Source organism: Elephas maximus, chromosome 23 (assembly GCF_024166365.1).
Source record: "Elephas maximus indicus isolate mEleMax1 chromosome 23, mEleMax1 primary haplotype, whole genome shotgun sequence".
Lineage (NCBI taxonomy): Eukaryota > Metazoa > Chordata > Mammalia > Proboscidea > Elephantidae > Elephas > Elephas maximus.
In genome coordinates this window covers 60,307,184-60,320,868 of record NC_064841.1, presented here as the reverse complement: position 1 = coordinate 60,320,868, position 13,685 = coordinate 60,307,184, and the positions used below count along the sequence as shown (strand labels likewise).

General features: G+C 43.1%; 1 protein-coding gene across 4 annotated transcripts in view; it reads left to right on the top strand.

The window, feature by feature from the left end:
- FLT3 (fms related receptor tyrosine kinase 3) overlaps positions 1-13,685 on the top strand; it is a 107,828-nt gene that overhangs the window by 59,324 nt on the left and 34,819 nt on the right. For all 4 annotated transcript variants that reach the window (XM_049867473.1, XM_049867472.1, XM_049867476.1 and 1 more), the window contains 6 exons: positions 7,346-7,449; positions 10,009-10,117; positions 10,390-10,568; positions 12,037-12,143; positions 12,229-12,361; positions 12,451-12,555. In XM_049867473.1, the coding sequence (XP_049723430.1) occupies positions 7,346-7,449; positions 10,009-10,117; positions 10,390-10,568; positions 12,037-12,143; positions 12,229-12,361; positions 12,451-12,555 (737 nt within the window). The remainder of the gene's footprint in view (positions 1-7,345; positions 7,450-10,008; positions 10,118-10,389; positions 10,569-12,036; positions 12,144-12,228; positions 12,362-12,450; positions 12,556-13,685) is intronic.

The window sequence follows — 13,685 nt, the reverse complement described above, 5'->3', positions numbered from 1 at the left end:
CATGGTGACCCCGTGTATGTCAGGGTAGAGGCGTACAGCAGCCCTGCTCATGGTGACCCCGTGTATGTCAGGGTAGAGGCGTACAGCAGCCCTGCTCGTGGTGACCCCGTGTATGTCAGGGTAGAGGCGTACAGCAGCCCTGCTCGTGGTGACCTTGTGTATGTCAGGGTAGAGGCGTACAGCAGCCCTGCTCGTGGTGACCTCGCGTATGTCAGGGTAGAGGCGTACAGCAGCCCTGCTCGTGGTGACCTCGCGTATGTCAGGGTAGAGGCGTACAGCAGCCCTGCTCGTGGTGACCTCGCGTATGTCAGGGTAGAGGCGTACAGCAGCCCTGCTCGTGGTGACCCCGCGTATGTCAGGGTAGAGGCGTACAGCAGCCCTGCTCATGGTGACCCCGCGTATGTCAGGGTAGAGGTGTACAGCAGCCCTGCTCATGGTGACCTCGTGTATGTCAGGGTAGAGGTGTACAGCAGCCCTGTGTACGTCAGAGTTAAATGAGTAGAACTGTACTCCACAGGGCTTTCAGTGGCTGATTTTTCAGGAGTAGATTGCCAGACCTACATTCCAAGGCACCTCTGGGTTGACTTGAACCTCTAACCTTTTAGTTAGCAGCCAACCACGGTAACCATTTGCACCATCCAGGGGCTCCTTCTGTCTCTAGAGACTTCATTATAAACACCAAGTCTACCTTAGCTTTTCCATTTTCGTGGTAGGAAAACTCATTAGGATGTTACAGTTATTTAGTAATTTCTTCTAAAATGCTCTCCTTAGCCTTGCCCAATCCTCATGTTTTCCTTTCCCCCCAAATTTTAATTTTCTGATTCTACGAATCTGAATTCTGGCCATAACAGGCATTAACTGAGCACTTACTGTGGAACCAGCGCGATGGGCTCTGGGAGGTGAGACAGCTCTTCTCTTCAAGGACAGACAACAGACAAGCAGGCGAACAGAGAAAAGTGATATACGAGTACAGAAGCTTATTGAGCCTGTGGGAAGAATTTCTTTTTTTCTTTTCCTGAAGGCAATGAGCCTTGAATGTTTATAGAAAGAAGGGAAAAGATGTTTGGGTTTAGTGAAATACAGAAGGCTCCAACCATATCCTGCCCTCTTTTACTCCTGCTGTTTTTTTAACAACAGTCCTGGCTCCTTTTCTTCCAAAGAACCCACTTGGTAGTTAACCACAACCACGAAGTCACTCACTGAGAATAAAAGAAACTCATCTGAGCACTGACTGTGTGCCAGACACTGTGCGAAGTCCTCTGTATGGGTCGCACATTGAATCCTCACCACCCCATTTATGAAATAAGGAGACCGAGGCTGTTTCTTGCCCAGTCACATAGGGCAAAGGAAATACCCTTTATTCACTCCTGTTCCTGAAATTGCCCTTTTAAAAAAAAAGTGTAAGTATTATGTATAATTTCATCATGAAAGATAATATTTCATACTATATATATACACATACATATGTATGTATATATATATACACATATAAAAAACACATATACATACATATATATGTTTTGTTATATATATATTTGTGTAGTTATATATCTGTGTGTTGTTATATATATGTCACTAGCTGCCATCAAGTCAGCTCCCAACTCAGGGTGATCCTGCACACAACTGTACAAAACGCTGTACAGTCCGGCACCATCGGTTGCACATTGGACCATTGTGATCCATAGAGTTTTCATTGATTGATTTTTGGAATTAGATTGCCAGGCCTCTCTTCCTAGTCTGTGTCAGTCTGGAAGCGTCACTGAAACCTGTTCAGTGTCACAGTAACACACAAACCTCCCTCGACAGATGGGTGATGGCTATGCAGCAGGTCCATCGGCCAGGAATCTCAAGCTCCAGTCTCCCGTATGCAAGGAGAGAATTCTACCACTGAACTTCATATAAAAAAACCAAAAACCAAACCCGTTGCCGTTGAGTCAGTTCCAACTCATAGTGACCCTATAGGACAGAGTAGAACTGCCCCATAGAGTTTCCAAGTAGCGCCTGATGGATGTGAACTGCCCACCTTTTGGTTAGCAGCCGTAGCACTTAACCACTATGCCACCAGGGTTTCCTGAACCTCATATATGTGTGATAAAAAACCCGAAACCAAACCTGTTGCCCTTGAGTCGATTTCAACTCACAGTGACCCTATAGGACAGAGTAGAACTGCCGCATAGGGTTTCCAAGGAGCAACTGGTGAATTTGAAGTGCTGACCTTTTGGTCAGCAGCCGAGCTCTTAACCACTGGGCCATCAGGGCTCCGTATGTATGATAAAAATAGAAACATATAAATATAGACTTTTCTGTATGAGCATGAAATTAATTGTGCCATTTTGTGATCTGACTTACAAATGTATCATGAGTATCTTTCCATGTTAAAAAGTATATAGCTACATTATGATTTTTAATGGTTCCATGGTATTCCCCCTTTTTAGGACAATCGATTTGAACTAACTCCTGTTGATGGACATTCATTTCTGTTTTTTTTTTTTTTCTGCATCTTCCTTTTTAATGTGATTTCCTTACTGTATACCCCAGAGTAAAACGTCTACATATTTTTTTTTTAATTCAAAATGATTACTGGACTTAATTAGCTTCATAATAACAATAGTGTAACACATATTAAAAGAGCCCTGGTGGAGCTCTGGTGGTTAACTGCTCAGTTGCTAACCAAAAGGTCGGGAGTTCGAACCCACCAGCTGCTCCACGGGAGAACGATGTGACAGTCTGCTTCCGTAAAGATTACAGCCTTGGAAACCCTATGGGGCAGTTCTCCCCTGTCTTATAGGGTCTCTATGAGTCGGGGTGGACTCAACAGCAATAGGTTGTATCAATACTAGCCTGTTTCTGGACAAATTCATTTGCTTTATTACGGTCTTTATGGGAGCTAATATACTATGGGACTTTTCATTTCAGCAAGTGAGTCAAACTTTCCAAAGTCAGTATCATCCTGTCATTAGCTTAGCCCTAATCACATGTACAAGGAGCCCTGGTGGTGCAGTGATTAAGTGCTCAGCTGCTAACCTTAAGGGTTGGCAGGTCAAACTCACCAGCCACTCTGTGGAAGAAAGATGTGGCAACTTGCTTTTGTGAAGATTACAGCCTTGGGAATCCTATGGGGCAGTTCTGCTCTGTCCTACATGATTGCTATGAGTCCGGATCAGCTTGACGGTAGTGGGGTTTTAGCACACGTATTATGTTTGTTTTGTGCATTTACTTTATATGAAAGTGCTTTTTCTATTTTAAAAACTGCTCCTCCAACAACCGTATGAGGTAAAAACAAAAAACAAAAAACAAACCCATATGAGGTAGATACTGTTATTATTTTCACTTCACGGATGGGGAAATTGAGGCATGGAGAGTTACGTAACTTGCCCAACACTGCAGCACTAGGAAAAGGCAGAGATGGGATTCTAGAGGAGGCAGTTTGGTTCCAAAATCTGTGTTTTTCACTATTTCACTCTACTGCCTCTAGATACCAATTCATTTAAAAAACTTGAGATTCTCAAACCTGGCGTGTCAGAGAACAAAACAGAAGCAAACTGGCCGTTCAAAAACAAAAGCCTGCCTCCTCATGAGCTGGGCTGGGCTGGGCTTTGCTCTTCAGTTTTTAATGGGTATATCCCCCAGACTTGTCAGCTCCTGTGAAATGAGATAAAACAAGAGCATGGTGTTTATAGAATAATATAAAATCATCAGCCTGCTCCTGCCCCCACTATCTTTATCTAACTCAGGACAGAAATTCGCACAGATCAGATTCAGCTTCAGCCGGGCTCTGCTTGCCGGCCCCAGCAAATCTGCAGTCTGAGGGAGATAGGATTGTCCCTGCTTCCTGATCGGGTGTCTTTTAGGGTTGTGCAGAGCCACCTCGGTCCTGTCAGTTCTGCGCTCTCCCGTTTCAGAAGCTCTCAGCTTCCCCAGTACACGTTTTATTATTCTCTACATTCTGATTTGCCTTTGATAATCCCTTGCCCTTTGAATAAAGCATGCTTTACTTTATGGTAAAATTACTCCCGAGCCACTGGAAAGAGGCTGCCCTTTCTCAACTCCTCCCCTCTGGGCACTAAATAGAAAATAAAAATGACCTGCATTTTGATTGTACAGAGGAGAAAACCCTTTTCATAGTTGTAATGTGAATACGTCTTCTTAGTCACCAAGATATTATTTCACTGTAAACTCAGATTTCCTGATCTCATTTCTGAGGTCAGCTGGCCGATTTTAGAAAAACCCTGAGGGAAAGATGAAGCTTTGAATCTCCCCGGCACCCAATTGGTGAGTCCCCTTGAAATTCCCAGAGGAGGTTCAGCCACAAAGCTGTTGATCTTGCTAGGGTCAGCAGTCACAAACAAGGCCAAGAAATTCCCTTTTTTCCTTCTTCAGCCTTCTTGTCAGCTAAATAAATTAAAACAAAAAACAAAAAGCACTTGTTAAACACTCTGCTTCTAACTGCCTGAAACTTTTGCTCTCTTAGAGACATGACTCCTCCCATTACTGTGTTGTTAATGTTAGATGTTGAGTCGATTTTTGACTCATAGAGCCCCCATGTGACAGAGTAGAACTGCCCTATAGAGTTTTCTTGGCCCTGGTGGCACAGTGGTTAAAAGCTATACCTGCTAACCAAAAGGTCAGCAGTTCGAATCCACCAGCTGCTCTTTGGAAACCCTATGGGGCAGCTCTACTCTGTCCTCCTGTAGGGTCGCTATGAGTCAAAATCGACTTGATGGCCACGGGATTTTTTTTATTTTATTTTAAATCTTTACAGGAGCAGGTTGCCGCGTCTTTCTCCTGAGGAGTTGCCGAGCGGGTTTAAACCACCAGTCTTTTGGTTAGCAGTCAAGAGCTTAGCTGTTGAGCCACCAGGGCTCCTTCCTGTCACTGTACACCCTCAGAATTACCTTCCAGCATAGGAGTTAAGGGCACAGAACATTGGCGTCAGACCAACATGGTTCCAAACCTCCACTATCGGTCACTAGGTGTGTGGTTTGAATCTTTGGCATCAACTGGGATTCCTTCCAGACCCAGTCTGCTGTGTCTTTTTTCCTGGCACCTCTTGACTTTGCTCTTTCCTCTCCTTTCCCATTTTTCCCACTGCCGTCGAGTCGATTCCGACTCATAGTGACCGTATAGGACAGAGTAGAACTGCCCTGTAGGGTTTCCAAGGAGCGCCTGGTGGATTCAAACTGCCGACCTTCTGGTTAGCAGCCATAGCACTTAACCACTATGCCACCAGAGTTTCCCCACCTTAGGTAGCACCCTCATATTTGTATGCTCTAAATCCCCAAATCTGAACTTTCATTTTTCTTATCATAGTACTTATAAGGAGCCCTGCCGGTGCAAACAGTTAAGCACTTGCCTGCTAACCACAAGGCTGGCGGTTCGAACACACCCAGCAGCTGCACAGGAGAAAGGCCTGATGACCTGCTCCTGTAGAGATCACAGCCAAGAAAGCCCCACAGGGCAGTTCTGCTCAGTCATATGGGGTCGCTATGAGTCAAAATTGACTTGACAGCACCTAACAACAACATCATCATAGTATTTATCTCACCACGCTGTAACTACTTATTAACTTGTCCATCTTCACCATCCATCTATAAATTCTGTGAGAAAAGAATCCTATTTATAGAAATCACTGTTGTATCCCTGCCTCCTCCCACAAATAGGCTTTACCGTTGACAGTTGAATAAATAAATGAATTCTTAGATTGCTAAAACGACTGCCTCCAGACTTCCCGCTAATTTTTTCTGCTGTCATCAAACTAATATAAAATACTGCTTTCATCATCTTTCTCTTCTGCTCAGGAATCCACGACATCTTCCTACTGCCCTCTCATCAGGTCTAAATAATGAGACTTATTTTACCAGGTCCTTGGTCAGTTGGCTCCACCCTGCCCTTCAGCCTTCTTTCTGCTACATCCCAACCTGCACCTTGGCTCCTGTCCTGAAGCTCTCACCATTACTCTCCCTGAGGCCCTAGAAATTCCAGTCTCCATGTCTTAAGCCATGCCATTGTCTCTCCCTCCCATTAATATCAACTGATCCTCAAAAATCCAGCTCAAGTCCTCCTTCTTCTGTGAAGCCCCCTGAACTTTTCTCATCTACACTGACCTCTGTCTTCTTTGATCTTTTGTTGACCTTCAGTTTAATGCTTTAATGATCCCGCTTATGGAAGTTTTGCCCATCCACCTGGATTATAATATCTTTGAGGACAGCAGCCATATTTTATAGGTGTTCTGCGTCCAACATAGCTCCTAGTTTAGGGGTGACTTCACTCCAGCTCCTGTTCACCTTTCAACCCTGCCCATCCATAGCCTTTTTTTTCTTTAACTTCAAGTAGGCTATATTAAATATCTTCTGAACAAATCTTAACTTTTTTATTCTGTTTTAAGGGAATTTTTTTTCTTCTCCATTTTTATTACTTTGAGTGTGTTAAATCGTACTCAACAGCTCCTTGCTCCCCTGTTGTTGTTGTTGTTAGTGATTGTTGAGTCTCCTCCAACTCATGGCAACCTTACGTACAGCAGAACAAAACATTGCCTGGTCCTACGACATCTTCTTGGTCGTTGGTATGCTGGAGTCCATTGTTGCAGCTATTGTATGGTGTCTTCCAACCTAAGGAGGCTCATCTTCCTTGCTCCCCTACCTCTCCTATAACATCCAGCATACTATTACAATCTCTAGCATCCCAGACACCTGATAGGCATGTAGGATAACCCCTAGTATCAAATTGTCCATGTCAGAATGTATAGAATGGTGGATGAGCTCTCCAAGAAGATACTAGAGCCTGCTGAGACCATGCAAAGAAATCTGTAGAAGCTCAGTAGATTTGAGCTCTCATCACTGTGAACTGCTGTGGAAGTCCAGGGTTGGCCATAGGTCCTACCTTGGACCAACATCAGACAACCAGCCTTTCAGGAAGCAGGGTAGCTATAGGCTCCTCTACCTCCAGAGGGTTTTCCATATTTCTGGGGAGAGTCCAGCATGTATAGAACAGTAGGGGCAGAAACCTCCTTATTTCTCTGAGGATCCCTGGCCTAGATCAGTGCTTCTCAAACATTAACGTGCATAGGAATCACATGGAGGTCATCTTGAATGCAGATTCTGAGTCAGTAGGTTTGGTGCGGGGCCTGAAAGTTTGCATTTCTAACAAGCTCCCTGATGTGGATGCTGCCTGCCCAGGGACCATGCTTTGAGTAGCAATGGTTGGTCTAGAATAGATAAGTCCTTGTTCCTTGAACTTCAGGGAGTGGGTCAGTGTCTCAGAAAGTCTCCTCCCATACACACTGTCACTCATTTAGCCTCTCCTGCAAGCATTTGCCTAAGTCTGTCTTTAACTCTTTTTCCAACAGCATATCTAAGTTTTGCAACCATAGACACCAGCCAGGAGAATATATATTCCATGCAGAAAATGATGATGCCCAGTTCACAAAAATGTTTACACTGAATATAAAGAGTAAGTAAAATTGTCAAAAACTTTTATTTTTCTTTTATAACTCCTTAATGCTTTATTAACCATAATCAGAAAGAGCTAAGCAATGGCTTAGAAGGGGTGCTACGAAACTGTTTTTAAGTGCTTGTGTGTTCTGAAATTTTGCTCTCATATCCACTGGCTGGGGTTACATCTCTTTCTGTTTTTATCCCCAGAAGCTAAAAGACTTATTCTGTATCCTCATAGAATGTGCTTTAGTATTGCGACTTTCTTGACTTCTAGCCCTTTGCAAGGCCATGTTGAGGAAAAGTCTTTATTACCTCCCATTTGTTTGTCCTTAATAATTTTAAGTGTTTTTGACCTATAAAGATATGAGAGAATGTTTTGTCGAACCTTTATGCAGATAGCTTCTCCTCGAGCTAAGGATCATGTGCTGATAGCTACGCGTCTACTGCGCCTCAGTTCTGGACAGGACAGCCTAGCAATGGAAAAGTGCTGTTCAGCAGCTAGGTGTTAGGGCTGCCTGTGATGATCTCATTGCCCAGGAAGGAGGGGGAAAGAGAGTGTAACCAGAGGAATAATGAGGGAAGACTGGAGGCTGCCAGAAGCACAAGGTGCCCTGGCCGAATGGGCAGACTATACCAGAAGCCAATTTTGAAACCATTTCCCAAGAGTACCATACTACATGAGCTCATTTTAAAAAATTGGTTTGTTGTTAGGTGCCATTGAGTCATTTCCAATTCACAAGGACAACTATGCGCAACAAAACACTGCCCTGTCCTGCACCATTCTCACAATCGTCGCCATGTTTGAGGCCATTGTTACAGCCACTGTGTCAATCCATCCCATTGAGGCTTCCTCTTTTTCGCTGACCCTCTACTTTACCAAGTATCTTAGTTGTGTAGTGCTGCTATAACAGAAATACCACAAGTGGGTGCTTTTAACAAACAGAAATTTATTTTCTCACAGTTTAGGAGGCTAGAAGTCTGAATTCAGGGTGCCGGCTTTAGGGGAAGGCTTTCTCTCTCTGTCGGCTCTGGAGGCAGGTACTTGTCTCTTCCGAGCTTCTGCTCCTGGGCAATCTTCAAGTGGTTTAGCATGTGTCTTCCCTCATCTCTGCTTCCTACTCTGCCTAATCACCTTAGTTTACATCTCAAAGATGATTGGTTTCAGATGCACCCTTATAGCCTCATTAACATAATAAAGAAAACCTTATTCCCAAATGGGATTACATCCACCAGTATAGGGTTGAGGAATTAGAACACACATTTTTGGGGAGACACCCCCCATAACACCAAGCATGATGTCCTTCTCCAGGGACTGATCCCTCCTGATAACGTGTCCAAAGTGAGACAAAGTCGCACCATCCTGGCTTCTAAGGAGCATTCTGGCTGTAACTTCTTCCAATCACCCAGAGATTGTTTTAGCATAGTGAAAATATATATAACCACACCCAGGGACTCCAAGAAATCCGAAGTTGGCGCCTTACCCATTAGAGAGTAAATTGCAGTCAGAACCTGGATTGCATTTTGTGGCCCAAAACGCCCTAATCTCTTGCTGGACTAACAGAATCCTCTGCCATCTTTGTGTACGTTTTTGGTGCTTTCTCAATCAGTTTTTCTTATGGTCAGCTGTGTTCACATGTGAACCCAGCACAGGAAGGGGAGCGCCCCTCCCACCAAAATATATACGTAACAAAACGTTTACATATTCAACATTTTTTACATGTACCACTCAGTGACATTGATTACGTTCATCATGTTGGGCAACCGTCACCACTATCCATTTCCAAATTTCTCCACCACCATTAACAGAAGCTTGGGGCCCCTTAAGCTAAGACTTCCCCTTCCCCCTTCCCTCCTGTCCCTGGTGACCACTCGTAAGTTTTCACCTCTGTGTTAGATTGAATTATGTCCCCCCAAAATATCCGTTAACTTGCTAGGCCATGATTCCCAGTATTGTATGATCATCCTCAATTTTGTCATCTGATGTGATTTCCCTATGTGTTGTAAATCCTGTCTCTATGATGTTGATGAGATGGATTAGCCGCAGTTATACCGATGAGATCTACAAGATTAGATTGTGTCTTAAGCCAATCTGTTTTGAGATGTAAAAGAGAGAAGCGAGCAGAGAGACGGGGGACCTCGTACCACCAAGAAAGCAGCACTGGGAGCACAGCACATCCTTTGGACCTGGGGTCCTTACATCTGAGAAGGTCCTAGACCAGGGGAAGATTGATGACAAGGACCTTCCTCCAGAGCGGACAGAGACAGCCTTCCCCTGGAGCTGTTGCCCTGAATTTGGAGTTGTAGCCTACTAGACTGTGAGAGAATAAGTTTCTCTTTGTTAAAGCTGTCCACTTGTGGTATTTCTGTTACAGCACCACTAGATGACTGAGAGAGTCTCTCTGCGTTTGCCAATTCTAGATACAGTATTTCATATAAGTGGGAGCATGCAATATTTGTCCTTTCGCATCTGACTTATTTCACTCAGCATCACATTTTCAAGGTTCGTGCATGTTGCAGCATGCATCAGAACTTCATTTCTCTTACGTGAACTTATTTTACATGTTCTTCTCTGCAGGGAAGCCTCAAGTGCTGGCTGAGGCATCGACAAGTCAGGCCTCTTGTTCTTCTGACGGATACCCATTACCATCTTGGACCTGGAAGAAGTGCTCGGAGAAGTCTCCCAAGTAATACGAATATTGACTTATCTTGTAATTGGAAGGACGTAAAGCTCATACTCTCTCTGACATAGTGACTATTTCTCATGAGTACAGTTTAAGAAGGAACAATGAAATCTTTAAGATTATCTTCTGAATCAACCATCATTCTCAATTGTCATAGATTGTTTCTGATAACTTATAAATTGATGAATCTCTTAGTAGAGCTCACCAAAGAAACCCTGGCTTCCACCCTGATGACTCCCACCTAGCTAATTTTTCTGTCTACCATGTCTTTTCAGCTGCACAGAAGAAATCACAGAAGGAATTTGGAATAAAAAGGCTCACAGAAAAGTATTTGGACGATGGGTATCAAGTAGTACCCTCAACATCAGTGAGGCAGTCAAAGGTTTCCTGGTCAAGTGTTGTGCATACAATTCCATGGGCTCGTCTTGTGAAACAATCCCTTTAAACTCGCCAGGTATACAACCGTTGCCATTGCACTACAGCTCTGTAAGGAATTCCCCACTGGCAAGTTAGTCCCTGATGCTGCCTTACACTGGGGGAATTTTCCAAGAGAATGTAGATTCTGTAGGAGGAAAGAAGGCTTTGAGTCAAGCAAGAATCCCCACTGACATAAACAGTTTTGTAGTTATGATCCTGAGTTGTAGTCGTGTAGGTAGAGCCATGAGCTCTCAGCATTATGCACATCAACTGAAAGGTGAAATCCTAGTAAGTGATTTGGGCCTCCATCATGGTCCCTTTTGGCTAACATCCTTCGTTTGCCATTAGCCTGCTGTCCTATAATTTTTACTTATTTTTTAATGTTTTCCTAAATTAAACGATTCTGAAACTTAGATGCCTACACTGACAGTTTGGAACCGCTAGCCCCCCAAAACTAACTTCTCCATATTCATATGTCTGAGGGAGCACAAACCTCTTTTTTATCTGACTTGCACACCCTGAGCGTTTAAATAGATGTAATTCTTAGAACCCTAATGAATGATGATGTTTTACTGAAATAAAAATTTAATAGGCTTTTAGCACAGTTTCAGGTTTATAGATCTATTGTGCAGAAATTTCTGTAGAGATTGCCCATAAACTGTTCTCTTCCACCCCACCCCATTGTTTCTCCCTTATGAACTTCTTACATTCCTGTGGTGCCTTTGTTACAGTTGATGGACCAATATTGATACATTATTATTAACTAAAGTCCACAGCTTACATTAGGGTTCACTCTCTGTGCCGTACAGTCCTATGGGTTTTGACAAATGCGTAATGTCATGGCCCCACCATAAATCCCTTGTGTTCTACCTGCTCATCCCTCCCTCCCCCCAACCCCTGGCAACTGCTAATCTTTTTGTTGTCTCTATAGTTTTTTTTTTTTTTTTATAGTTTGTCCTAAGGAGCCCTGGTGGCACAGTGGTGCTAACCAAAATGTTGGCGGTTTGAACCCACCAGCTGCTCCACCAGAGAAAGATGTGGCAGTCTGCTTCCATAAAGCTTACGGCCTTGGAAACCGTATGGGGCAGTTCTACTCTGTCCTATAGGGTTGCTATGAATCAGAATTGACTCGATGGCAGTGGATTTATTTATTTTTTTTAATAGATTGTCTTTTCCAGGATGTCATGTAATAGGAATTGTACAGTACTTAGCTTTTTCAGACTGGCTTCTTTAACTTAGCAATATGCATTTAAGCTTCCTAAATGGCTTTTTAAAAATGTGTTCAGAAACATTGGAAACTTCTAGGGAGGAAATCGCTTTTCAATTTGTCCTTTATGTGAACATTACCAGGTTTTCTGTGAGACTTAGAATGTATGTAGAATGCTTGTAAGGACTGAAAATAATGGCTACTCAAACAAGGGTGGGGGAGATTATAATGAACCATTCTTCTATTTGTGATGCTAACAGGAGTGCTTATTCACTGCTCTCTGGCACTGTTGTTGCAGGCCCCTTCTCCTTCATCCAAGACAACATCTCATTCTACACAACAATTGGACTTTGTCTTCTCTTCATTGCAGTTTTAACTATGCTACTTTACCACAAGTACAAAAAGGTAAAAGCCAAGGTCAAATTCATCCTTGCTCCCTGTTTCTGCAGACTTGTCTGTTCTTAACAGATTCCTTCTTTCACCCCTGCAGCAATTTAGGTATGAAAGCCAGCTGCAAATGGTACAGGTGACTGGCTCATTGGACAATGAGTACTTCTACATTGATTTCAGAGAATTTGAGTATGATCTCAAATGGGAGTTTCCAAGAGAAAATTTAGAATTTGGTAAGAACTGACTGTTGCGAATGTTTCCGTAGCAATTCTTTCCTGTTAGGAAACTTTTCAAACGCACTCCCTCATCGTTTATCTTACAGGGAAGGTGCTAGGATCCGGTGCTTTTGGCAAAGTGATGAATGCAACAGCTTATGGAATTAGTAAAACAGGAGTCTCAATCCAGGTTGCAGTCAAAATGCTGAAAGGTACAGTGAAGCAGAATGTGTTAACAATGATGCACAAAGACGGGGGCACAGTCTCCCACCTACTCCTTCTCCCCATTTTCCATCATTTTTTAAAAATAAAATTTTATCATATTTTCAATGAAGGTTTACACAATGGTTTAGGTTCCCATACAATAATTTCTACAGAAGTTGTTTGGTGACACTGGCTTCATTCTTCACAACGTGTGAACATTCACATGATTTCCATTCTGGTTGTTCCATTTCCGTTATCTGGTTTCCCTGCCCACTTACTTTCTCATCTTTGTTTTAAAGTGATTGTTGACTGTTTGTCTCATATAAGTGATTTTTGTAAAGGAGCACAGTACTTATGAGTGATATTCATTATTTTTTTGAGCCAATTTGTTATTTAGCTACAAGGTAACATCAGAGGTTAATTTCAGTTCAAGGCTTGAAGAGTATCTCAGGGCACTAATCTCTGGGAGTCCCCAAGTCTCAACCAGTCCAGTAGTTCTGCTTGTTTTGTTTTTTAGAAATTTGAGGTTTTGGTCCACATTTTTGTCCCATTCTATCAGGGTCCATCTATTGTGGCCCTGATTAGAACAGTTGGTAGTAGTAACTGGACACGATCTAGTTCTTCTGGTCTCAGAGTAGATGAGGTTGTGGTTCATGTAGACTGTTTGTCCTGTAGACTAGTTTCGTCTTTGAGTCTTTGGTTTTCCATAATTTTTTTTATGGTTATTGCCAGCCGTGCTTCCAGGTTGGAGGTAGTGTCAACCAAGTCATGAATACAAAAAAGCTTTGGTGCACTCCCCCCGCCTTCCTCTTCTCTGTGTAGTTTCTATTTGCTTCAATTTGGGGATGTAGTTGCTTCAGGCAGATGCTCTTTCTTACATTGTTGACATATACTCTTGGTGTTGCTGTTGTTGTATGTCATCCAGTTGATTTTGACTCATAGTGACCCCATGTGACAGAGTAGAACTGCCCCATGAGGTTTCCTAGGCTGTAATCTTTATGGGAGCAGAGCACCAGGTCTTTTCTCCTGCAGAGTGGCTGGTGAGTTTGAACCACCAACCTTTTGGTTAACAGCTGAGCACTTAAGCAGTGTGCAACCTGGGCTTCCAAACTCTGGGTAGATGCACAAATCGAAGCCC